The sequence below is a fragment of the Myxocyprinus asiaticus genome, chromosome 14 (assembly GCF_019703515.2).
Source record: "Myxocyprinus asiaticus isolate MX2 ecotype Aquarium Trade chromosome 14, UBuf_Myxa_2, whole genome shotgun sequence".
In the NCBI taxonomy this organism is placed as follows: Eukaryota; Metazoa; Chordata; class Actinopteri; order Cypriniformes; family Catostomidae; genus Myxocyprinus; species Myxocyprinus asiaticus.
The window spans coordinates 21800629-21827863 of NC_059357.1; the positions used below are offsets into that span (position 1 = coordinate 21800629).

At 39.2% G+C, this 27235-nt stretch overlaps 1 protein-coding gene and 1 long non-coding RNA gene across 8 annotated transcripts in view; one reads left to right on the forward strand and one right to left on the reverse strand.

Annotated features, from left to right (window-relative positions):
• cpt1a2b (carnitine palmitoyltransferase 1A2b) overlaps positions 1-27235 on the reverse strand; it is a 55658-nt gene that overhangs the window by 18114 nt on the left and 10309 nt on the right. For 6 of the 7 annotated variants that reach the window (XR_007899127.1, XM_051716526.1, XM_051716529.1 and 3 more), the window contains 9 exons: positions 26427-26528; positions 26187-26324; positions 22383-22460; positions 16223-16330; positions 15760-15847; positions 15478-15673; positions 7101-7289; positions 6875-6980; positions 6294-6410 (listed from right to left, as the gene is read on the reverse strand). Coding sequence is in view for 6 of the 7 variants with exons in the window: in XM_051716526.1 (XP_051572486.1) it covers positions 6294-6410; positions 6875-6980; positions 7101-7289; positions 15478-15673; positions 15760-15847; positions 16223-16330; positions 22383-22460; positions 26187-26324; positions 26427-26528 (1122 nt within the window). In the remaining variant the exon portion in view is untranslated. The remainder of the gene's footprint in view (positions 1-6293; positions 6411-6874; positions 6981-7100; positions 7290-15477; positions 15674-15759; positions 15848-16222; positions 16331-22382; positions 22461-26186; positions 26325-26426; positions 26529-27235) is intronic. The other variant, XM_051716527.1, reaches the window with a different exon arrangement.
• Positions 1-27235, forward strand: part of LOC127451675 (uncharacterized) — a 32788-nt gene that overhangs the window by 1579 nt on the left and 3974 nt on the right. The window contains exon 2 of the long non-coding RNA XR_007899128.1: positions 13109-13208. This is a non-coding gene — a long non-coding RNA (uncharacterized LOC127451675). The remainder of the gene's footprint in view (positions 1-13108; positions 13209-27235) is intronic.

Consider the following 27235-nt stretch of genomic DNA (forward strand, 5'->3'; position numbering starts at 1 on the left):
AGAAATAGTTAAAGCATTTTCATTTTAAGTGTATTAGGGGCTGTTCACACAGAACACAGTGGAAAACCCAGCCCCGCTGGAAAAAAATGTCATGTATTTAGAGGCAGAATGTCCCATATTTGGCTGGTAGAAAGTTTTATTTTTTATTTTTTATGATTATAATACACCCACTATGTGCATTTTGCAAGCAGTTGTCTATTTGTACAAGGAAGTTCTTCAAAACTCCCATTGCTAATCTCCAAGTAATGTTTTGGCATTAAGGAAATGCCAAAGGGAAATCCCCCAATTGAACAGAGCCATATTCAGACCTCAAAAGTACAATGGTATGCGGAAAGTCCCATGCTGTAGGTGGTAGAGCAGTGCTACAGCAAATAACTATAACTAACACCAGGGACGAAACTTGTAAATTAATCTTATAAGACAAACAGCCAACATATGCACACAAAACCTGTTACCATGGGTCAATGCAAAACCACTGAGCCTAAGAAGCTAAGAAACATTTAGAATGGTTTGTCATCAATACATGAACCTTAGATTTAACTTAGATAAGATTTTCTTGATAAATGTTTACTGTTAGCACTTGCAGATCCTGCTCTGTCATCAACAGGGTTGCACAAGATGTGCGTACGGTCTAACTCAAGTTGGTATGTAAAAATTTACTAAGTAACTACTAGTTAGTTTGTAACAAAGTCAGTGCTTAATTTGGTTGCACCACCTGTTCTTAACGCAAGAACTGTTACTATCCCGTGACCGGAATACGTGACATAGAAACAACAACAGCAATTTGATTTTGTGAAACAAGCAATTATATACTTAATTACAAAGAACATATTTCTTTGTATATATATATTTCAAAACAGTCGTATGACTTGCTGTTCCTTTTAATCCAATTGTTTTTGATTCACTGTTTTGAATATGACTTCACCTCAGCTCCCGTGGTATTATGGGATAGTAAATGGTCATCCGGGTATTTTATGAATACTGACGATTCTGAAACATGCTCAATCAATGCACGTTGATTGAACTGCAAAGCATTCGGCTCCACCAGAACAGCTCTTCCATCCAAACAGTCTCGTTATTCAACAGAAGCTGCCACAGCAGCTCTTTGTTTTTAGCAGTGTTGATGGCTACCACATTAAGTGTTAATATATATATATATATAAACTCAACAAAAAAGAAATGTCCCTTTTTCAGGACACTGTATTTTAAAGATAATTTTGTAAAAATCCAAATAACTTTACAGATCTTTATTGTAAAGGGTTTAAACAATGTTTTCCATGCTTGTTCAATGAAACATAAACAATTAATGAACATGTACCTAGTGGAACGGTCATTAAGACACTAACCGCTTACAGATGGTAGGCAATTAAAGTCACAGTTATAAAAACTTAGGACACTAAAGAGACCTTTCTACTGATTCTGAAAAACACCAAAAGAAAAGCATCATCGGATTGAGCTTGTTGTCATTGCAGGCAATCTCAACGCTGTGCTTTACAGGGAAGACATCCTCCTCCCTCATGTTGTACCCTTCCTGCAGGCTCATCCTGACATGACCTCCAGCATGACAATGCCACCAGCCATACTGCTCGTTCTGTGCGTGATTTCCTGCAAGACAGGAATGTCAGTGTTCTGCCATGGCCAGGAAAGAGCCCGGATCTCAATCCCACTGAGCACGTCTGGGACCTGTTGGATCAGAGGGTGAGGGCTAGAGCCATTTCCCCCAGAAATGTCTGGGAACTTGCAAGTGCCTTGGTGGAAGAGTGGGGTAACATCTCACAGCAAGAACTGGTAAATCTGGTGCAGTCCATGAGGAGATGCACTGCAGTACTTAATGCAGCTGGTGGCCACACCAGATACTGACTGTTACATTTGATTTTTACACCCCCCCACTCCCCCTTTGTTCAGGGACACATTATTCCATTTCTGTTAGTCACATGTCTGTGAAACTTGTTCACTTTATGTCTTAGTTGTTGAACCTTTTTATGTTCATACAAATATTTACACGTTAAGTTTGCTGAAAATCAAAAGCAGTTGAAAGTGAGAGGACGTTTCTTTTTTGCTGAGTTATTTATATATTATTATTTTTTTATCCTGTCTGTCTTTCTATGCTCCATTCAACGAAGCAGTTTATAGCGTGAAGTTGCTGCCGCAAACTGGCTGCTCCTGCACTTTAAAATGTGGAACAGCTCTCTACAACTGCTCATATGTTCTCTTACCTAAACTTTCCACCCAGAAAGCAGTGCCAGCTGCCTCCGTGAACAGGCGCCGTTCCAGCCTCATGCCATTAGAATTAAATTTATGAAAGCGAGAGAAACGAAGATGAACTATTCAATCCAACCACCATTTCAACCCCAGCATGTTTAATCAGGTTCTGCTGCACAGGTGATGCCCGTCAGCCTCTTTACCTCGCTGCAGCTTGTTTAGGGGGCGTGCTCTATTCAGCGATTGTTCATCATCTTCAAACATGAATATCATGATTGTTTCTCCCTCCAAAGTGCCCTTCGGAGCATGATTTATTAATTTCTGAACACAGGGGCATCATGCAACACAGAACTCCCTTCAATCGACCGATAATCTAGTGACAAATTATTTTCAAACCAACGCAGACATTTTAACGCAAGCTCGCTGCCGTGCAGCACTCGCTCTGACCATTCCACAGCACACTGCAGTTCTACACGGCCTCTGTCCGAACAGACACGAGCCGAATTCAGCTCCGCAAGAGGCGGATCATGCGCCGTGTCCCAACTCATTCATAAACATCCCGCAACGCATCTCGCTTGCTCAGCATTACTGATGCATATTGTACAGCAGGGGGCAGTCATACTCCAAAGGAGCGAATGACCACAAGTGTATCCTTCAGTAATAATTGCAAGTCCATTTCTCCTGCATATCTGCATGCAGTACAGAGCCAAAGCTCTTATTTCTCAGATCATTTTATGCTGTTTTTCACAATGTTTATTAAGACGTACTGTATTTCCCAGCACATTTCTCTTGCAATTCTGTTTGCGGTGCATTTGGCCTAAAGTTTCACATTGTTTATGAAGATGTACTGTGTTCCCTAGCAAATTTTTTCTAAAGTTTCACCTAAATATGATATTGTATTTTCTACAGCAACACCTGAAATTGCACCTTCCGCAGGGTCTCACCAATATTACTTCCAGCAGGTCTCTGTGAGAGCCCATTTAAATTCATTTCACTGGATTGTACGCAGGTTTAACTCTCACTTTCTCTATCTAGGTGTCTTTCCAAGACTTCACCATTACCTACCAAGGAGTCAAAGTTGGCAACCATTTTAGTTAAAGCACAACTGCGGTGCTTTTGCCTTCGGCTCAAAACATCCCTAAGCAGCACAAATATCTGTCCACATGCCACAACTGCGGCGTCTTTTGGGTCATGCAACAACTCCCACGACACTACAAAGCAGCGCAAATTTGCTGTACAGGTGCCGCAACTGCGGTGTCCTTTGGACCACGCGACAAACTCCCACCACACCGCAATGCAGCGCAAATGTGCTGTACAGGTGCCGCAACTACGGTGTCCTTCGGACTATGCGACAAACTCCCACCACACTGTAAAGCAGCGCAAATGTGTTTTCCAGGTGCCGCAACTGCGGAACCTTTCAGGCCGTGCCACTAAATCTCCCACAACACCGCAATCATGTTTTCTATTTCCTCTTATTAAAACTCTAGGGGCACAGCTCATAAATATATACCCATCACAAACCGCAATTCAGCATGGTTCTTTACTCTGCGCCACCCGCCATTCGAATGCAGTGTGGGCCCTCCAGTTCGAACGCTATGCAAGCTTTCCCATCGAATTGCAGTGTGGGCTCTCCCGTTCAACCGCAATGCAGGCTCTCCTGTTCGAATCACAGGGTGGGCTCTCCCATTCGAATGCAGTGTGAGATTTCATGTCATTCCATGGGCTCTCCCATCCAAAAAACGCAGTATGAGCTCTCCTGTTCGAGTGCAGTGATGGTGCAGTAATCTTAAGAGCCTTTTAGCTTTTCCCGTTTACCTTGGCATTGGCATTTCCTTTGCTCATGTTCAAAATGAGCCCGACACACAATAAGGTGTGCCCTATTTGATACTGCAGCCACAGTACCCCACCGTATAATGTGCTGCAATGACCGCCCACGCTCGATACTGCCGCAGCATTGACCGCATACTCTCAATTATGCCACAGCATCACCCCTTTCGCATTTTGATACTGCTGCAACAGTGTCCTGCCATGACAAACGTAATAAAGTTGTATTCTTAACTAACCTTTCGCTTCCCTCAAAACTGCATATGAACGTAATTGACACATTTTCCATAACTAACCTTTTTCTTCCCTTACAGACTTATATAAAGGTAATACATTTACGTATTCCTAACCTTTTGCTCCCCTACAGGTGTTAATAAATCAAATGAAGTCTTTTGTGCCCTACTCAATACCACAGCAACAGTGCCCCCTCCCATACCAAATGTGTGTATACGGTTGTAAATATTTTCTCCACAGGCGCTTTCAATGTCTAAGTTCCATACTTTCATAGAAGCGCATCTACAGCAATGGAAACACAGCAGCACTCCCACAGAAGCTCCTTCACTATGCCCCCAAATACTCAATCCACTGCCGCAGCAATGGTTTAAACTCCGCTGCCGCAGGAGCACCCCCCCCCACCACCACCACCTTTTTTTACTATTTCCATCTCCTCTATTCCACTGCCACAGCACTGCCTTAAACTTTGCTCCCGCAGGAGGCCCACTTTACACTATTGCCGCAGCAGCGTTTTACCATGCTTCTGCCGAAGCCTTTTTGTCTTTGCTTCTCAGCAGCTGCAGCTAGCATTATAGGAGATAGCGGTCATCACCTCCTCTTCTCAAAGCACCATATTTCCCTATCTATGGGTAGTCTATTGAGTGAGGCTACCTCTGCAAACAAGCCCCGTTCCTCTCGTTCTCATTCTCCCATTGCTTGCTGGGCTTTCCCGTTTGAATGCCGCGAGCGCACGCTCTATAGAGCAGTCTCCAGTTTGAATCGCAGTGTGAGCCCTCCCTTTCGAACGCAGTATGAGCCAACTCTAGCCCAGTTCAATTGCTTGCTGGGCTTACCCGTTCGAATGCCGTGAGCTCTCTCTCTCTCTCTCTATAAAGCAGTCTCCCATTCGAATCGCAGTGTGAGCCCTCCCTTTCGAATGCAGCGTGACCAACTAGTGCTCACTTTCCCTGTTCGATTGCTTCCTGGGCTTACCCATTCGAATGCCGTGAGCTCTCTCTCCCAATAGAACAGTCTCTCATTCGAATCGCACTGTGAGCCTTCCTTCTCATTCTCATTCTCCCCGTTCGACTGCTCGCTGGGCTTACCCGTACGAATGCCGTGAGCTCTCTCACTCTCTCTCTATAGAGCAGTTTCCCGTTCGAATCGCAGTGTGAGCCCTCCCTTTCGAACGCAGCATGAGCCGACTCTCATTTTCACATTCCCTGTTCGAATACCGTGAGCCCACCCACTTCTACAACGAGTGGTGGTCTCTCATTCGAATCGCAGCGTTGCCCTCTCGACCAGCCATCGTACAAGAACGCACCTTCAAACAAATACTTAAAGCACTCCCTCTATACAGATTTTGGGGGAAGAACAATTCAGAAGCATCCACCAAGCCAATTTACCAAATAGAATTGTTGCTGGCTTGCTGTCCTAAATACTTCCTGCCATAGTCATGGTACTGTTCTTTCATTTTAACACCTTTTTTGGGGGTAATTAGGAGTCGAGTCTCGAGCTCCAAGCCCTCCAGTATACGGACAGCAAGCCAAATACGTTTTCTGCTTCAACACAAGATTACATTAACATACGAACTACTGAAACCCTTTATGGCCTGTCCAACCAGAGCTTAAAGTGGACCTAAGATTATTCAAACTGTACATTTATAAACATACTGACTCTTGTGGTCCACACCAGCTCTTTAGAACTTCAGAGAGTACTTTTATTAATAAAAAACTGACAGGCTCTTTTCCTGACAGACTGATATTAACCACACTGTTGATCATCCCTCACCAGAGGTAAATAAATCTATGGATGACTTCTTATCATAACATCATGAGAGGTGGGGGAGGAGGAGGGAGGAACAGCAGGTTGTTTGTTTGTTAATGTGTGTGTGTGTGTGTGTGTGTGTGTGTGTGTGAGCATGCAAGTGCCTCTAGATGTTTTGCAGATTCTTTGAACCTGCTAGAGGAATTTGTGCCTTGACCTCTAGCTCAGTGATACACATCTAGCACTGGAACTTGGAAAATACAAAGAAATAAAAGAGTATGCCTTGCCTCCAATGGTAAGTCCCAGCTTAAACGTTGAGGAGGTGGTAAGGAGTGCTCAACCTCTCCCCTGCAGTTTCCGTCTGTGGTGTAACCCAACTGAAATGTATCTGTGGCGAGAGTGAACTGAGAGGGAAAGAGAGATAAGAGTGACAACATAGGGTTCATAGGATGTAGCTGGAAAATAATCTCCCAATGACATACGCAAAGACACTTCCACTTTGATGCAACATTAACTAAAAGTTAATTATATAACGCACACAGTAGTTAAACTTCTTCAGAATGGAGGCATTTATGGAAAATAAAAAAGGCTTGTGTCTTTTGCAAAAAAGCTGTTGTGGGGGCGATCAAAGCTGTCTTTGTCCTTACGGACGACCCACAAATAGTTTAGTTGTTTATTCTAAAATTAAAATGTCACGAATATAGACTTAATGGGAAGTGGGTTGGTGACTAATACAGAAACTTGATTGCACGTTTACATACCCTACTTGTGGTGAATGGAACCTGTATGATGTGTCCTAAGCTAACCACAAGACCCTTGCCAAAGGTCATTGCTGCTGTGAAATGTGGACTCTCCCCCTCCCTCTCACCTCCCACAGATGAGCCACTATAGGAGCATCAGCCCAAGAGTGTTCTGCATTCAGTCCATTCTTTCCATTCCTATATACCATGACAGAAAAAGACTTATCAAACCACCTGAAAAAGGGAGGTAAAGAAAGAAAGAAGACAGAAGTGAGCCAATGTCCTCCACATGCAAATAAATGTCCAAGGAAGTCTTAAGATCTCAAATACAATCAAAATATGTTGCTCTTCCACCTGTCATAGCATTTGCCGTGCAAAAGGGATTTGGCATAGCGGTCCAAGTTCATAGATGTTTCTTCCCCAATCATACCTTCTTCCTCATCATCTAGTGTGACAAAAAAAGCAGCTTTCTCAATGCTGTCCAACGATTGCTTATTCACACCAGAGCTGAAATACTGTTTCCGGACCCGAGCCCAGGGCACCCTAATAGGACAGAAGCAAAGATAGACTGTTAAAGACATAAACACAAACACAAAAAATAAAACTTCCAGGTAACCATTATAATTAAGCTGTTTAAGATAATGTGCACTTAACCAGTAACTAGGGATTGCATCGTAAGGAATTTAACAATTCTGGTTCCCTTCAAGTTTCAAGTTTTATTGGTCACATACATAAACATACACAGTACAACACGTAGTGAAATTCTTGGTATGACTTTTCTCCCCACAGTTTACGATCGATCGATCAATAGATAAAGGAGTAGAAATAGAAGTAAAAAAATAAAAATAAAAAAAATTCAAAAACACAATTTTCAACACAAAATACACAATAAAATAAGAGAAAGAAGAAATATACTGTACGTACAAAGTATGCATATGAATATGAAATAGTGCATAATGACAAATGTAGAGGTGGTAGCAGCAACAGTTTGACTGGCAATATGTACATTGTGCAAGGTAAAGTGCAATTGTGCAGTAATGTTGACCTGCAAAAGGCTAATGTTATAGAAGTGATGTTGTAGATGTATAATAATGATATATAATATGACAATGCAGAGTGTAATATTGCTTCAAGTGTGTGGTGTTGAATAGTGAACCTAGTCCTGGTATTGTCCTTGGTTCAGGACACGGATGGCCTGGGGAAAGAAGCTCCTTCTCATTCTCTCTGTTTTGGCCATCAGGGAGCAGAAGCATTCCCCTGACCACAACAAAGAGAAGAGTCCATTATTAGGATGTCTGAGGTCTTTCATGATCTTCCTGGCTTTGGTCCAGCATCATTTGATGTAGATGGACTGCAGGTCAGGGAGTTTGATGTGGGTGATGCGCTCAGCTGATCACACCACTCTTTGTAGAGCCAGTCTATCATGACTTGTGCAGTTTCCAAACCAGGCTGTGATGTTTCCTGTCAGGATGCTCTCAATGGTGCAGGTGTAAAAGTGTTTTAGCACCATAGAGGGCAGTTTAAAGTCCTTTAAGCGCCTGAGGTGGTAAAGACGCTGATGGGCCTTCTTCACCATAGTGTTAATGTGGCAGGTCCATGACAGATCATGTGAGATGTGTATGCCAAGATAACGGAATCCACTCTCTCCACTGTGGCCCCATTGATCATAAGGGGTGGTAGTTCCTCGGCCGCTTTGTGCTGAAGTCCACTATCAGCTCCTTTGTCTTGTTGACATTCAAAAGGAGATTGTTCTCCTGGCACCATTTCTCCCTTAACGGTCCCATTAAAGATTCTTTTAGAACTTTAAAGGAAGAATTATATAGAAATAAGAAATGCAATTCTTATTGGATTTACTGCCCTCAGCATCCTGTTGCCAAATGAAATGAAAAAGTCTGATTTCAACAGAGCAGATATAAACAATTCAGAAATGCATGTTAAAAGGTATGTTCACACATACTTTTTAGAAGCATAAGTGTAATTCAATAATTCATCCTAACTATATATTAAAAATATATTTTAGACTCCCAAACATCCCTTTTGCAAATAGAATAGAAGAACAGGGAGCCCTGCAACTGATGGCATGGCCCCCAAAGAGTCCCCCACTAAACATCGAGTCAGTCTGGGATTACATGAAGAGACAGAAGCAATTGAGAAATAGACAGAAGAACTGTGGCAAATTCTCCAAGAAGCTTGGAACATCCTATCTGCCAACAACCAAGAAAAATTGTGTCCAGGTGTACCTGGGAGAATTGGGGCTGTTTTAAAGGCAACGGTGGTCACACCAAATACTGATTTAGCTTTTTTGTTTACTGGACTTTGTATGACGTTAATTGATAAATGAAAACTATTTATGGCATTATTTTTGAAGTCATCCTAACTATGCAACATTTTTTAACAAGGACCTAAAACTTTTGCACAGTACTGTATTTTGAATCATTTATTATTTATTTCATAACATTCCACTGATTACAACAAAACTCATGTGCATCTTTAACTACATGTTGAGTTTATTTCTATCTTTGCACTAAAACAGAACTGACTTAAAACAGAAGACAATACAAAAAACAAATAGCATAAAAAAAAAATACATAGATGTCTTTTAAAAGTCTGTTACAACACTTCCATATACCCTTCAAGAATCTCGCAGCAGCATTCTGGACCATTTGTAGATGGACCAGAGATGAAGAGTTAATTCCGTATTACAGGGCAGATCAAACTCGATCAAAATTTTGTTATATGATCAAACAGTCAGTGACTGCACTATCTGATTGAAGTTTCACAAGCCCATACAACATTAAATTCAATAAATTTTATTGTGTTTTTAGAGTTGTGTCAGAAAGATTAATTCAGTAAATGCTTCGAATGATGCGTGTTTTGATTCACTAAATTCTGATTCACTAGAGCCAGCTCATAGCTGTCATTCTCTCGAAATCCACATTAGTCAGATTAGAAATTGTGGGAGGATGAGAGATGGCTTATGTTTTGGTTTTGTTCATTTATTTGATTTGGCACAGCTCATTATCTCTCTCTCTCTCTCTCCTGTGTTCTGGCTCTGTGTTTGTAAATATTGTGTAAACAGTCTCTCTGTTGATCATTGTAAATTGTTTCTTTATTTTGATACTGGTGTTTGTAAATATTGGCAACTTACCTTTACTATTTCAATACAAAACTTTAACTTTCTTCAGTCTCCTATTTCATTTCAACACATGTCAAGCAGTGGTGATTCAACACTCCATTAAATTCGTTGCTTTATTTTATTTTTAACTTCATAGTTTTGATGTTGTATCCCCCAATACCCCTAGTCATTCAAAGGGGGGGACGTAACAATTATGCAAGATGGAATGATCTTGAAGATGGAGTTTAGTTTTGAAAGAAATGCGACCACAATTGTGGAATGACCCATAATTTGTCTTCGTTTAGCTGTACATTTATTCACCGAGCACTGTGCTGCACTCACTGACTGCGCTGCATCATTTTATTTCTGTATTCTTTTTCTTCATTTCATTTTAATAATTTTTACTTTTTTTAAATGTTATTTATTCTTAGTTCTTGTTCTTAATTGGTTTTAAAATGTATTTTATCTTGTATTTTCTTTATCATTAGGGGCCAAGCACCAAAGGTGCGTAGCCCCTATTGTATCCGTTAGTATTATTATTCTTCCTCCCCAATGGGAGTCTCTGGCATCCTATTGAACTGTTCCTAGGAAAATGCTGACATTTGGCACTCTGATAGGGGTGGTTATGAATACTCCCCATAGCAAATTTGAGACCTCTAGGAAAAACTCCATAGTGCCACCACCAGTTCAAAAATGCACTTTTCTTTTGCGCATATACAGTTGCAATCAAAATTATTCAACATCCCCCCCCCCCCCCCCCACCAAGACAGTAAGGATTTACTAAGGTAAGCTTTTCTGATGACCCAGAATTTTTAAACTTTACATCTATATCAGTTGAGTGACACATTCAAAGTCATAGTGTGAATATATAACCTAATATTTCTAAAAAACAGGATTTTTTTTTTTAAATACAGCCATGTCATAATTATTCAACCCCTATTGCATGTAGCCGTTTCTTAAATATGTAAGGCTACACAAGTAATTGTTTTAAAACAAAATTAAGTCATCAATCTGCAATGGCACTTATTTAAGTTTTAAAATTTTAGTTTAGTGTTGTAAGCAAAAATGTATTTCATATTATATATATATATATATATATATATATATATATATATATATATATATAAAATATTCAAGAAGTAATTAGGAAAGACCTGTGGAGTCCTTGAAGAAGGTTTCATAGACGTGTAACACTAAACTGAAAATGAGTTTTAGACCCATGGGTCAGCAGTACGTCTGGAGTAAGATGACAAGGTGATGACAAGAACGACACCATCCCCACAGTCAAGCATGGAGGTGGGTCAGTCCTGTTATGGGGGTGTTTTGCGGCTGCAGGAAACAGCTATCCTGACTATGTGACTGACACCATGGATTCTTTCAGGTATCAGGTCATTTTGGCATGAAAAATGCGATGCCTTCAGTGTGTAAATTGAAGCTCAGTGATCACTGGACTTTCAAGCAAGACAATAAAACCAAGGATACATCCAAGTTGTCCAAAATCTGGTTCAGGGATAGGTCGTGGAATGTCCTTAAATGGCCCTTTTAGTCCATCATTAAAATCCCATTGCAAACCTTTGTTGGGATTTCAAGGAAGCAGTGGCAGTACAGAAACCAAAGAATGTCAATGAGCTTTAAGATTTTGCTCATGAGAAATGTGTAAAAATTCTAATAGAGAGTTGTCCAAAGCCTGAGAACACTTACCTGAAACATTTATTTGCTGTTATTAAGGATAAAGGATGCTCCACAAATGACTGACTTTGGGGGTTGAATATTTTTGACATGACATTTGTGGAGAGAATTAGTTATTTATTTTAAAATTTGGGTAAACTAAACTCTTTGTTCTCAAAATCACTCAAATGTGTATTAAAAACTTACTTTGACTGTTTACTGAGGTTTTAGTTGATGTGTTTTAATTCATATCACCAGAATTTACTGCTGGTCAGGGTGGTTGAATAATTTTGATTGCAACTGTATTTTAAATCATTTGTCCTAGAGACACCATTCTCTCATTCATACTCACCTCTGGATGATTCAAATGGACCCCTTACATTAAAACTCTGCCCATTACAGTGGCCACCATCTTGGATTATGATGTTTACAGTTTAAAAGTTTCATGTCCTTCAAACTTTGTCTGATTTGTCCAAACAATACCTTGAAATATTCTCCAGACCAAGCCGTACAGAAATGATAATACAGAATTTTGATTTCTGCCTTTGTTCAAAAGTTACGGCATCAAAGTTAATGAGGTCAATGTCAAAATGGATTTGAGGCTGTATCTCAGTTGTTTGTCCTATTGAAATTAAACTTGGTGTGCTTCATCGGGACTATGATCTGAGGGTACATGCAAAGTTTGGTGACAGCACCAACTATGTGTCAAGAAATGTGAAAAAGGCTATTTTTGCCCATAACTTTTGAACCATATGTCCTAAAATTAGCATGAATAAGCATGGTGGCTGTGGGTCATTTTAGGATTTCAACTATACCAAATCTTCCCATATCAGCCATAGTGTCCCTCCGCCATATTACATTTTATTCAAAAGTGATATATCTTTTTAATGCATTGTCCAATTTAAAAGAAAATTGGTATGCATCATCCACATCAGGTCCTAAAGATAATTGAGCAGTTTGAAGACAGCACCATCTATAGTTAAAAAGATAACCCACACTGTGCTGACTCTAAGTTCTGTGCCACTCAGTTGGCAATCTGTGTGTTAATGTACTGGACTGCAGTTCAAAAGGTCCTTGGTTCTAATCCCAACTTATGCAAGTCATTTAGACAGATTTATATTGTACTGAAGCTTTTTGTATTTTGCTAACTGAATGATTTCAGTGCTTATCTCAGATCATTTCTGCTTGCAGACATTTGTTTTGTTCTTTATATTATTATTGTTCTTCTGATATACATGTTTAGTGAAAAAGTTATATATACTGTATATCTTTTGAATGCATTGTTGAATTTAAAAGAAAATTTGTATGCATTATCGACATCATGTCCTGAGAATACCTGAACTGTTTGGAGACATTGCCGCCTATCGTTAAAAAATAACCTATACTTCTCAGCATGTCTCTTTGATGTGTCTAAACTATGTCAGCTGAGTGGTACAGTTTGTAAAGTTCTTGACGTCATGGGTTCGATCCACACCTTAGTAAGTCATGCATTAGAAATGTCTGTCATTCAGGAGATTTTTGTATTGTGCCTACTGAACAGTTGCTCAGATTTCCTGTCTGTGTTTCTTGTATTACCCAGGTTTTTGTCTTCTCAAGACTGGATGACTCTACAAGCTGTCCCTCCAGCATGCACCTCTCCAAATGATCCTAAATGTGATTCTGGCTTTCAGTGACTTTAAGTGAGCCCCGTTCAAACCTTCTTTTGCCTGCTTTACAAGCTGCCAGTAACTGCCCACATCAGGTTCAAAACATTGATACTTGGGAACAGAATAGCCAATTGAACTGCACTTTCCTACTTAAACTCTTTGATGTAAAACTCACTCAAAGATTGAATCTGTTCTCTCTTGACTTCTGAGAGCCTTCACACTCATTTTATCCACAACATTTTAAGTTAACAAGTCAACGGCATTTGCAAACAGGAGTGATTCAACATAGGCTTTCAGCCTAGGGGGATCAGCCCCTTATCTGAATGTGTGATACTGTAGCTAAGAGAAATATTTCTTACCTTACGTGCAAGAGGTTGATCTTGCTCAATGTACAATGTTTCTCATAAAACAAATTCAATATGCATTCTTGCATCTTAAATGAATAATTGTAAATATACCATTATTTAAGCCTATACAATTTTGTTAAAAAACCACAGAGGTTTCATTACAACTCTGAAATACACCCAATCAACAAATCTAGAAAAGGAATATGTTAAAGATCGGCGGGAAGCTCTATTTCAAACAGAATCCCATAATGCCCCCTGCTGGACAGCAAACACAGACTGTCTCAAAAGCTTTGTTCAGACTGGCAGCTAAATTCAGATTTTTGTGTGTACCTGACTCAAACCTTTTTTTTGTTTGTTTTTTGTAGTCTGAGCAGCAAAAATCCATATGCGCTCTCAAATCTGAATAAAATCTGATCTTTTGTGTCTCGGTCTGATCAGATTTAAAGTAGTTTTTCTTGTGATTTGGGATGCAACGTGAGGGACCCTCACTGTTAGCACTGGTGCTCCTCAGGGATGCATTCTCTCGCCACTGCTCTTCTCCCTGTACACGAATGACTGCACTGCAAAAGACCCCACTGTCAAGCTCCTGAAGTTTGCAGACGACGCCACAGTCATCGGCCTCATCAGCGACGGTGACGAGTCTTGCAACAACCTTGAGCTGAACACACTCAAAACAGTGGAGATGATATTGGACTTCAGGAGAAATCCCCCCCCCCACTCCCATCCGGAACAGCACTGTGGCAGCAGTGGAGTCATTTAGGTTCCTGGGCTCTACTATCTTTCAGGACCTGAAGTGGGACACCAACATAGACTCCATTGTGAAGAAGGTTCAGCAGAGGTTGTACTTCCTGTTCAACCTGCCACAGGAGCTGCTGACACAGTTCTACTCGGCCATCATTGAGTCTGTCCTGTGTACATCTGTAACTGTCTGGTTTGGTTCAGCCACCAAATCAGACAGAAGAAAACTACAAACAGACAGTCAGGACTGCTGAGAGGATTATTGGTGCCCCCCAGCCCACCCTCCAAGACCTGTACATCTCCAGAGTGAGGAAACGTGCAGGTAGAATCACTCTGGACCTCACACACCCTGCCCACTCCCTCTTTGAACTGTTGCCTTCTGGCCGGCACTACAGAGCACTCAGTGCCAGGACATGCAGGCACAAGAACAGTTTTTACCCTCAGGCCATTTTCCACATGACCAATTAAACTGCCTCAGGACTCCCCCATAGTGCAGTAATGTAAATATATATCTCATGTACATACTGTATGTAAATTCACTAATTTAATTCAATAAATGTACATACCCCTACCTTGCACATACATTACCACTTGCACATGTACATACGCCATTCTGTTATATGTCCTATTATTTGTATGTCTATTTATACTCTTGCTTTCTTTTAAATTGTGTCTCACTGTAATGTTATGTGTCCACTTGTTTCTCCTCTCACCAAAAAAAAATTCCTTGTGTACGTGTGAACACTTGGCAATAAAGCTCACTCTGATTCTGATATGTGACACAAAATTTCTGAAGCAGTGTTTTAATTCACAAATTTTTGCTCTATGTACTTAAAAGAGAATGACTGAACGAGACAGCAATATTGGACGGAGTTTAATGTATGCACAAATGCGTAAAATGTCTCTGTCGCTTATGGTCTCACCTGCACTTTATAATTTCAAGATGACGAGATGTCATGATAGACTTGTGCAGAAGGAAAATCGAGTTTTTTTTTCACTCTTTTCACGCTGACAGCTACTCTCAGCTGTTATATGATAAAGTCTTTTGGCATTGTGCACACACTTACATCATTACGATGCAGCAACCGATGTAGATATTCACCAGATATTGATCAATTTCATTATGCAAAATGACAGTGCGGACAGTAAGTCCTTAAGTTTGGATTTAAAACCAAATCAGATGTGTGTGCAGTGTGAACAAAGACCATGTGTCTGACCTGTTTCCTGCAGTTAGGGCTCCTAGTTTGTCCTCTCCTGGAAAAGGAGGTAAGGGGTCATCCAGAATCCTTTGAATCTGATACTGGATCTCTCTGGGTGACAGCAGGCGTCCCGCTCTGTAGACCCATAACTTAAAGTACCGCCCCCTATGGTACACAGCGACAAACTCACTGTCCTGCCAGTGCTGCAGCACATCTGAGAAGTCAAGGGATTGTGTCAGGGACACAAGTCAGCTTTTTTCACATGTGTTTGTGTCTTAAATTGTATGAGCGCATGTGTACCTGTCTCCTCTCCAGGTGTGCGTGTGGTGTTGAACATGCGTTCACACTGAGCTGCACACAGTGGTACGACTGTGCCAGGAATACGACTCTAAATAAGACAGAAAACAAGATTTAAAGACTCATGACACTTTAATGTAAAACAATTGGAAATTTTCTACATTTTGAATTCTTAATTAGTGCTTATTTTAACAATATGCAAGTATGATATAATGTTGCTGAGTTTTTAATTGATTTAGAATTTCCATAAACACATACAGTGTCCCCACAGTTTTTGACTGGCCAGTGATTCACCTATATGAAGCAAGAGCACATTCAAGACAATCTAGGGAAATTACTAATGAATACACAGGTAAAGACATGCATACTGCCGTTTCTAGTATTTACATGTTACTACAGACAGTGAGAGTGGTGTTGGGTGGCATTTGAGATTCTGTTGCTGAGAGAGTTGGGGTGGGTCACATACAGGTTTGAGCTCCTCTCGGTTGACCTTGCGGCGATATAGAAACAGGGCTGTGATGGTATTTCCAGCTCGAGCTGCCTGATTAGTCGTAGGTGTCACATACAGGAAGTCCTGAGCATAAATTATACAGAGGATTAGAGGGAATCTTGTCAAGGCTAGAATGTAACTTTTCAAAATCAGGGTGTGTTTACCTCAAACTTTCAGACAGTTTCCCAACATCAGAATACATTGTCTTTAGGTATATGTTGTTGCAGTAGAATTACATGAACTAACAATGAACAATACTTTGACCAAGGTTAAGAAATGCAGTAAATGTTTATTTCAACATATAATAATAATTTAAAACATTAAGGGCTCTATTTTCGTGATTGGGCAAAGCACAGCGCTACGACCGTGAACAATGTCTTATCCAATTTTCGTGAGAACGCTAAGTGATATTTTCGTGCTATCACAAAGCACAAGTGGCCATTGGTGGGAATGTTTGTGCTATCTGTGGGTGTACGCTCTCAAACTGGGGGTGTACTGTATGTAAATGAAGTGATGCAAAGTGCAATTTGCTATTTTCCAGAGAAATAGGTCATTGCGCTAAGACGTTTCAAAAGCAAGTTTTTTTAAAACTAAAATGTTTGTATTTGGTATACATTAATTATTTTGGTTATATTTTCATTTCGTGAAGTGTACTTTGAATGTAAAAATTTAGAACATTTTTGGTTACATTTTTTCGTGTTTCAATAAATGAATACAATTTTTCAAAATCAAAATCGACCGGTAGAGGTGAAGTGCGTTCCGATACAATCAATGTTAATATTAACCAAGATCAGATTAAAATGATTAATAATACTTACATTCTCTATAATTTAACAAAGCATAAATTCAAATCCTGACAAGAACCACATTTTCCATGCATATAAAATGAGCGTGTCACTGTCATAGAAAATACCTGACATTCGACAGGGATGCAGTTAATGCAAAAAAGAACATAAGTCCATATTACTATTCCTCTAATTAATTGCAAACAGTCCATTTAGACTACCAACTTCTTACAAATGGGCAGTCTTTATATCGCTGGTGCTTGACAGGCAATGAACTATATGATAGGACTATATAATATAATACGCAGATGGTACTGGAGAAGAACCTCAGAATTAAACTGCACTTGACCCAGTCCATTAGCGCTTTGCGCACGCAATTTCACAAAACCCACTTGCGCCTAGACTTAGCGCAAGCTTGCACGAAAATACTAAACTTCATGGCCATGCCCATTGACTAAGCGTTGTGCTTAGCACTAGCGCTCTTAAAATAGGGCCCTACAAATTTTATACATTAAAATCAGTTAATGAATTATGAACTAACATGAATTTTTAGCTTTAACCAAGACTAATTAATGCTGTAAAAAATGACTGTTCCTTTAAGTTCACAATACCAATGTATTAACTGACATATAGAAACTTATTGTAAAGTGTTACCAAACTTTCTATAGAACATATATATATACACACACACACACACACACACACTACCGGTCAAAAGTTTAGGGTCACTTACTCATTCTTATTATTATTATTTTTCACAAACATAAATCAAAACTATGATATATTTTAGCATCTACAAAGTAGCCAGCCTTTGCATAGAAGTTGCAGAAATGTACTCTTGACATTTTCTCAACCATCTTCTTGAGGTATCACCTTGGGATGCTTTTTAAACAGTATTGAAGGAGTTCCCATCAATACTGGGCACTTATTTGCTGCTTTTCTTAATTATTCGGTCCAAGTCATCCATTTTTTTTTATTTTTATAAAATGTTAGTTTTGTAATTAAATAAATGTATATGTTGGCACAGTTATATTAGTGTCTACAAAACTAATTTCAAACATTTAAGCATATCAAATCAAATTTTAAGATCATGAGAACATTTCAGTCAAGTGACCCCAAACTTTTGAACGGCAGCATACATGCATACATATATACACTATATATGTATAGTGTATATGTATAGTGTGTGTGTGATAGATAGATAGATAGATAGTATATATATATATATATATATATATATATATATATATATATATATACACACACATACACATACACACACACACACACACACACACAAACACACAGTTGTGCTCAAAAGTTTGCATACCCCGGCAGAAATTGTGAAATTTTGGCATTGATTTTGAAAATATGACTGATCATGCAACAAATTAAAAAAATAAATAAATAAAAAAAAAAAGTCTTTTATTTAAGGATAGTGATCATATGAAGCCATTTATTATCACATAGTTGTTTGGCTTCTTTTTAAATCATAATGGTAACAGAAATCACCCAAATGGCCCTGATCAAAAGTTGACATACCCTTGAATGTTTGGCCTTGTTACAGGCACACAAGGTGACACACACAGGTTTAAATGGCAATTAAAGGTTAATTTCCCACACCTGTGGCTTTTTAAATTGCAATTAGTGTCCGTGTATAAATAGTCAACGAGTTTGTTAGCTCTCACGTGGATGCACTGAGCATTCTAGATACTGAGCCATGGGGAGCAGAAAAGAACTGTCAAAAGACCTGCGTAACAAGGTAATGAAACTTTATAAAGATAGAAAAGGATATAAAAAGATATCCAAAGCCTTGGAAATGCCAGTCAGTACTGTTCAATCACTTATTAAAAGTGGAAAATTCGGGGATCTCTTGATACCAAGCCACGAAAAAGCCCGGTTACAATATGCCCACACCTTGACACGCCTCACAGCTTCTGGCACACTGTAATTTGGAGTGACGAGACCAAAATAGAGCATTATGGTCACAACCATAAGCGCTATGTTTGAAGAGGGGTCAACAAGGCCTATAGTGAAAGAATACCATCCCCACTGTGAAGCATGGTGGTGGCTCACTGATGTTTTGGGGGTGTGTGAGCTCTAAAGGCACAGGGAATCTTGTGAAAATTGATGGCAAGATGAATGCAGCATGTTATCAGAAAATACTGGCAGACAATTTGCATTCTTCTGCACTAAAGCTGCGCATGGGACGCTCTTGGACTTTCCAGCACGACAATGACCCTAAGCACAAGGCCAAGTTGACCCTCCAGTGGTTCAAAAAGTGAAGGTTCTGGAGTGGCCATCACAGTCTCTTGACCTTAATATCATCGAGCCACTCTGGGGAGATCTCAAACGTGTGGTTCATGCAAGACGACCAAAGACTTTGCATGACCTGGAGGCATTTTGCCAAGACGAATGGGCAGCTATACCACCTGCAAGAATTTGGGGCCTCATAGAAAACTATTACAAAAGACTGCATGCTGTCATTGATGCTAAAGGAGGCAATACACAGTATTAAGAACTATGGGTATGCAGACTTTTGAAAAGGGGTCATTTAATTTTTTTTTCTTTGTTACCACGTTTTGTTTTATGATTGTGCCATTCTGTTATAACCTACAGTTGAATATGAATCCCATAAGAAATAAATGTGTTTTGCCTGCTCACTCATGTTTTCTTTAAAAATGGTACATATATTACCAATTCTCCAAGGGTATGCAAACTTTTGAGCACAACTGTATATGCACAGTGCCTTGCAAAAGTATTTAGACCCCTGACCAATTATCTCATATTACTGAATTACAAATGGTGCAATGAAATTTCATTCTGTTTGACATTTTATTTTAAAACACTGGAACTCAAAATCAATTATTGTTAGGTGACATTGGTTTTATGTTGGGAAATGTGTATATATATATATATATATAAACTGAAATATCTTGCTTGCATAAGTATTCAACCCCTGTGCTGTGGAAGCTGTCAGGTTACACCAATGAAAGAAATAGCCCTACCGAGGACACAATTACTTTAATGATTCACGGGTGGATGCCAATGGTAAATCTGCAATCACATTTTCTGGATAAAAAAAACCATTGTTGAAGGATCATTGGTCAGGCTGTGAATCGAAAGGAAAATGAAGACCAAAGAGCATAACCACAGAAGTTAAAGTAATAAAAATGCATAGATTAGGGAAAGGATACAAAATAATATCCAAATGTTTGGATATCCCAGTGAGCACAGTTTGATCAATAATCAGGAAGTGGAAGCTGCACCACCAGCACTCTAACAAAAAGGAGACTTGTGAGAAAAGTCACAGAGAGGCCAACAATCACTTTGAATGAGCTACAGAGTTCAGTGGCTGGGAGTGGAGTAATGGTGCACCAGTCAACCATATCAAGAGCACTGTATAACGCTGGCCTGTATGGGAGGGTGGCAAGAAAGAAGCCGTTACTCAAAAAGTACCATCTGAAAGCACGTCTGGAGTTTGCCAGAAAGAATGTGAGTGACCCAGCTGCGATGTGGGAGAAGGTCAGATGAGACCAAGATAGAGCTTTTTGGCCAAAACTCAAAGAGTTATGTGTGGCACAAACCTAACACTTCCTATGCCTCAAGACACACCATCCCTACAATGAAGTATGGTGGTGGCAGCATCATGCTGTGGGAATGCTTCTCATCAGCAGGGTCTGGGCATCTTGTTAGAATTGAAGGAAGAATGGACGGAGCAAAATATAGGGAAATACTGCAAGAGAACTTGCTTCAGTCCGCTAAAAAACTGAAACTTGGGAGGAAATTCACCTTTCAGCATGACAATGATCCCAAGCATAAGGCCAAAGCAACATTGTAGTGGCTCAAGAACAAAAAGATAAATGTTCTACAGTGGCCCAGTCAAAGTTCTGATCTCAATCCTATTGAGAATCTGTGAAACTATTTGAAAATTACAGTCCACAAGCATCACCCAACCAACCTGAACAACTTGGAGCAAATCTGCCAAGAAGAAAGGGCCAAAATCACTTCGTCACAGTGTGCAAAGCTGGTACATATGCACCACAAAAGACCTAAAGCAGTTATTGCAGCAAAAGGTGGCTTGACCAAATATTAATGTGTGGGGGTTGAATACTTATGAAAGATATTTCAGTTTTTTAGTTTTCATAAAAATATTTCCTAACAAAAAAACAATGTCACCTTACAATAATTGATTTAGAGTTTCAGTGTTTTAAAATAAAATATCAATCAGAATGAAATTACAGTGTACCATTTGTAATTCGGTAATATGAGAGAAATGGTCAGGGGTCTGAATACTTTTGCAAGGCACTGTATATATATGTATATACACACACATTGTTACAGAATGTCCATGACATGTTATAGAAAAGCAGTGCTATTAACTGGAGAGCTGTATATTATTAAGATAAATTATAATTGACCCTAGAACGCATATGCAACATTACCCCCTTTCAATGCATATGTGGGTTGAAAAAGACCCAGGTGAAACCTACATCATTCCTTACAAAGCTACTAGATTTTATTTAATTCTGAAGAGATTCACACATATTAAAAAACTAAAGTTGGACTTTTGAGTGTAAAAAAATCTGTATGACAGAATTATGGGAAATTTACATGTTTGGTGGTAAAATGTTTTTTTTTTCACAAAATATTTATTTACAAACTTGAAAAAAGGTCAATCTTATTTACTCTATATTGCTATATTACTCTATGCAGCTATATTTGTTGTTCGAAATTGTGAGGTATACTGAAAAAAGAAAAGTTGCAGGTTCAAACACACTAAGAAGTGGTCCAGGAGCTATAACCGTTGTGCCCTTGCTGTGAACTAGTCATCTAATCTCAGGTTGCTCCATGGGGACTGTCCGTTTAACGGGTATAATGTCACGAACTTTGCATAAAAGCATTGGCTGAATGACAACTTGATATACTTGCATACTACACATAAATATGAAAGTGATCGTGGTATTTAACATATATTTAATTACATAACAAATGAAAACTGAAAACAATCAATGTATTTCAAGAGTAAAACAAGTGTTAAATGCATTGAACTCCATAATAGACACACATATAGGTCATAGAGGACCCACATATGCAGTCTAGGGGTACTGATGCATATTATCTTCAAATTTAAAAAATATTAAACTAAATGTTAAAAAGTCAGTTCACATGGTCAAAGACACTTTAATTGAGGAATGCCTGGAGTGGCACATCAAAAGACCACTTCATGTAAAAAGTATACCAATAAGTAGATGCCTGTGCAATTTTTGACCAACATATGTGTTCTAGGGTTAAAGACAAATTAAATGGGGAAGATAAGTGATGATGAGTAATGTTGTAGGCTTGCATACCATGCCATAATAGTTACTGTTGACCATGATGGGACTCCGCCCACGGAGGTAAACATATTCCTCCCACCAATCACTAACCTGAGAGAGGAACAAAGACAGATAAATGAAAGAGATAATTAACATTTAGACTCCCCTGATACAACAAAATGTAAAACTTTACAATAAGGTTCCATTTGTTGTATAGTGGGGGTCCTGGGTAGCTCAGTGGTAAAAGACGCTGACTACTACCCCTGGAGTTCGCTAGTTCGAATCCCAGGGTGTGCTGAGTGACTCCAGCCAGGTCTCCTAAGCAACCAAATTGGCCCGGTTGCTAGGGAGAGTAGAGTCACATGGGGTAACCTCCTCGTGGTCGCTATAATGTGGTTCGTTCTCGGTGGGGCTTGTGGTGAGTTGAGCGCAGATGCCGCGGTGGATGGCATGAAGCCTCCACATGCACTATGTCTCCGTGGCAACGCGCTCAACAAGCCACGTGATAAGATGCATGGGTTGATGGTCTCAGACGCGAAGGCAACTGGGACTCGTCCTCCGCCACCCAGATTGAGGCAAATCACTACGTGACCACGAGGACTTAAAAGCACGCTGGGAATTGGGCATTCCAAACTGGGTGAAAAAAGGGGAATAAAAACACTTGGGGAACACTTTACAATAAGGTTCCATTTGTTAAAATGTGTTAATGCACTATGAACTAACAATGAACATTTGTATTTTTATTAACTAACATTAACAAAGATGAATAAATGCTGTTAAAAATTTTTTTTTAACATTATTTAATATTGTTTGTTCATGATACCTAGTGCATTAACAAATGTTAACGAATGGAACCTTATTGTAAAGTGTTCCCCAACAAAATTATCTAAATATAATGTGTCTATCAATAACAATATACAGTTGTGCTCAAAAGTTTGCATACCCTGGCAGAAATTGTGAAATTCTGGTATTGATTTTGAAAATATGACTGATCATGCAAAAAAAACTGTCTTTTATTTAAGGATAGTGATCATATGAAGCCATTTATTATCACAGTTGTTTGGCTCCTTTTTAAATCATAATGGTAACAGAAATCACCCAAATGGCCCTGATCAAAAGTTGACATACCCTTGAATGTTTGGCCTTGTTACAGGCACACAAGGTGACACACACAGGTTTAAATGGCAATTAAAGGTTAATTTCCCACACCTGTGGCTTTTTAAATTGCAATTAGTGCCTGTGCATAAATAGTCAATGAGTTTGTTAGCTCTCACGTGGATGCACTGAGCAGGCTAGATACTGAGCCATGGGGAGCAGAAAAAAACTGTCAAAAGACCTGCGTAACAAGGTAATGAAACTTTATAAAGATAGAAAAGGGTATAAAAAGATATCCAAAGCCTTGAAAATGCCAGTCAGTACTCTTCAATCACTTAAGAAGTGGAAAATTCGGGAATCTCTTGATACCAAGCCAAGGTCAGGTAGACCAAGAAAGATTTCAGCCAGAACTGCCAGAAGAATTGTTCAGGATACAAAGAAAAACCCACAGGTAACCTCAGGAGAAATACAGGCTGCTCTGGAAAAAGACGGTGTGATTCTTTCAAGGAACACAATACGACGATACTTGAACAAAAATGAGCTGCATGGTCGAGTTGCCAGAAAGAAGCCAATGCCACAAAAAAGCCCGGTTACAATATGCCCGACAACACCTTGACATGCCTCACAGCTTCTGGCACACTGTAATTTGGAGTGACGAGACCAAAATAGAGCTTTATGTTCAAAACCATAAGTGCTATGTTTGGAGAGGGGTCAACAAGTATTGTGCTCAACAGTTTTTTTGCATGATCAGTCATATTTTCAAAATCAATGCCAAAATTTCACAATTTCTGCCAGGGTATGCAAACTTTTGAGCACAACTGTATGTAAATATAATAAATCTTAAAGCCACTGGAATATCTGTTTGAACACACCAAACATTTAAAAATGCCTGAGTCAGAGTCACTGGAGGCATGACATAGCAAGAGCTCCAGGAACAAACTTGTATCCTTTCAGGGGTGTTTTAAAGGTGCAGTATGTAAGATTCAGAAACCCTTGTTATTAATGACACCTGTGGCCATTATGTGAACTGCAACCTGTTGCTTGTGGTCGCGCACACACTGCACACACGCAAGCGAGCATGACTCCATAGGGAAGCGAGACTGACCGTGATTCACCGGCATCATGATCACAGATGAGGTAGCATAATTAAAATTACACAGTTATGACTGTTTTACTACAAACTTTGAGACTGTATATTATATTTGACTCTCCAGTGCTGGAACAGGGCTAAAACAAAGTGTGGATATCGGTCTGATTAAGCCAGACTGTAGTTTGAAGTAATCACTTTTCTTTGCATGATACATTGACTGCATTTATACGATAGCCAATGTCAGAGTTAGCTAGCTAGCCAGCCAGCTTTATCAATAGCTGTTAGCAAAATTTGGTGGATGATGACAGAAATTGTTTATAAAATAGACTATACATTATAAATATGTTGACACAATTCAGTATTGATGTGATCCCATCACAACTGTCATTTTGATATATCGATGCGCTATTTTTTTATAATAATAGATTGTATACTTTCTGTATAACCAAGTTACGTTACACTAATGAATAGAGCTTTTTGTATTATCTTGAACATTGTCTAGCATTCATTTCATGTGTTATCGTAGTTTACCTTGCTGAATAATTACAGATGAACATTATGTCAGTTACTGTGAATCAGCATGCCTGACTTTTAGTATAAAGAGAAGATTGTTGAACTTATTTGAAAGTTACGAAGCAAGGTAGCTTGCAATTCGTCAGCGTTAGCAGGCAAGATCAAGTTAGCTAAAATTACACAGATCTATCCTTATGGCACTATATTTTACATGCTTTGCAGTTATGTAAGCTTACCTGTCCAATAAGAACAATGCCAATTCAGGGTCAGTTTTGATCCCCAAAACCAAACGAAGTTCCCTCCAGGAATCAAATGCCCTGTCGATGTTCACTTTAGTTTTCGCTCGACCACGATCACGTTCCCGCTTAGCCAGATGGGATTCAGTAAATGTTTTTTATTTTGTTTTTTTTTTTACTTTGAGTTTGTGTAGGAGTCGGTGTTGTGCTGGGAGCTGGACGTTTGCTGGATTCCATCTCTAAGACGTTACCTAGTGTTGCAGTTTGTTGACGCTGTTGAATAGCGGAAGAGAAGCACTGAGGTGAGGCTCTAGGGAGTGCGCATAAACGTCACATCCTTTGGATTTTCCCGGCAAAAGCGACCCGCTCCCTTTGCATGAATATCAGTCTACAGGCTTTAATAGGCAACCTATGAAGTCCAGGAAGGGCTCATTTTTTAAGTTGCGTTACAAGCCATTCACACATTAGCAAAAAAAGGCGAATATTACATGAAAAATGTTACATATTGCACCTTTAAATTTAAGCTGACTGCTACCACAAAGTATATTAAAACAGTATGTCTTTTTAGGGGAAAACCCACAGTATATTTATTGTTTTGTTTTTTGGCAAAGAAATGTTTGAACTTAAACATCTTTAGGGCTGAGAAGTGGAAAGCATTCAGTGTTTGACTACAGTATCTTTCTAGATGTACCAACAAAACTTTACTAGAAACTTAGTTCTCTGATCACCCATTCAATACCAACAAACAACAGTTATATTAATTATTTTGTCACTTAAGTGGTTTTGTTCAATCATACTGCAGCATTGCTAAAGAACAGAATACATTTACTATGATCATGATAATAAAAAGGATCATAATTATGATATGGATGAGAAGGTAATTGTTTTGATTTCTGCACATACATAGTTGGTGGCCCACAGGGCTTTGAGTCTGAGATATCTTTGAAGGTGGCTACCCAGACTTTTCTCAAACTCGGCAGCCAGTCTTGTCATTTGCTGAAAATCAGTCACACTTTGCAAAGGCTTCACGGACTCAAGATACTGAAACAAAGAGACACAATTACACAACATTTTTCTGTAACTCATGAAGCAACTCAACACACACTCATACTTATACTTATTAATCATGTAATGTTGACTCACTTTTTCCAGTGTGTCTTTAATGGAAGGAACAGGCAGGTGTGGTAAAGAAGTCTGATAACTGTAGAGTAATGGTTTCTTACTAGACAGCAACCGAACTAGCGTCTAAAGGGACAAGAGAGAGACATCGATGAAATAAATAAGTCATACTTAAAGGTAAAGTGTATCATTTCAGTGCCTCTAGCGACACCAAGCAGAATAAGAAAAATAACTGTTAATTTCCACAGATTTCCAGAACAATCCTCGTCTGCCAGTGGTTGCTAAATTCCTAAATTTCCCAACCTACCAATGGATTAATTGTACTGCCCTCTATAGGCAAAATGTGTAATTACTGCATTTTGTCTTTGATGGGATAGGAGAAAGTATTTTTAACATCATTAAACATTACACACTTCACCTTTAAAAATATATTAGTATTAGTGCTCACAATAACAAACTCCAAGTCAAGTTCAAGTGATAATGTTCAAACAAATATTTAAGTTTAAAGAGTATCATTATAGAAATCATAAAGAAAAAAGGCACACACACCGATCAGTCCAACATTAAAACCACCTGCCTAATATTGTGTAGGTCCCCCTCATGTCGCCAAAACAACGCCAACCCACATCTCATCATCTTGTTTTTGACACCATTCGGAGTAAATTCTAGAGACTGATATGTGTGAAAATCCCAGGAGATCAACAGTTACAGAAATACTCAAACCAACCCGTCTGGCACCAACAATCGTCCGACAGCAGTGCGGTCAAGCAGATACGGGTCAGGAGCTTCAGTTAATGTTCACATCAACCATTAGAATAGGGAAAAATTTGATC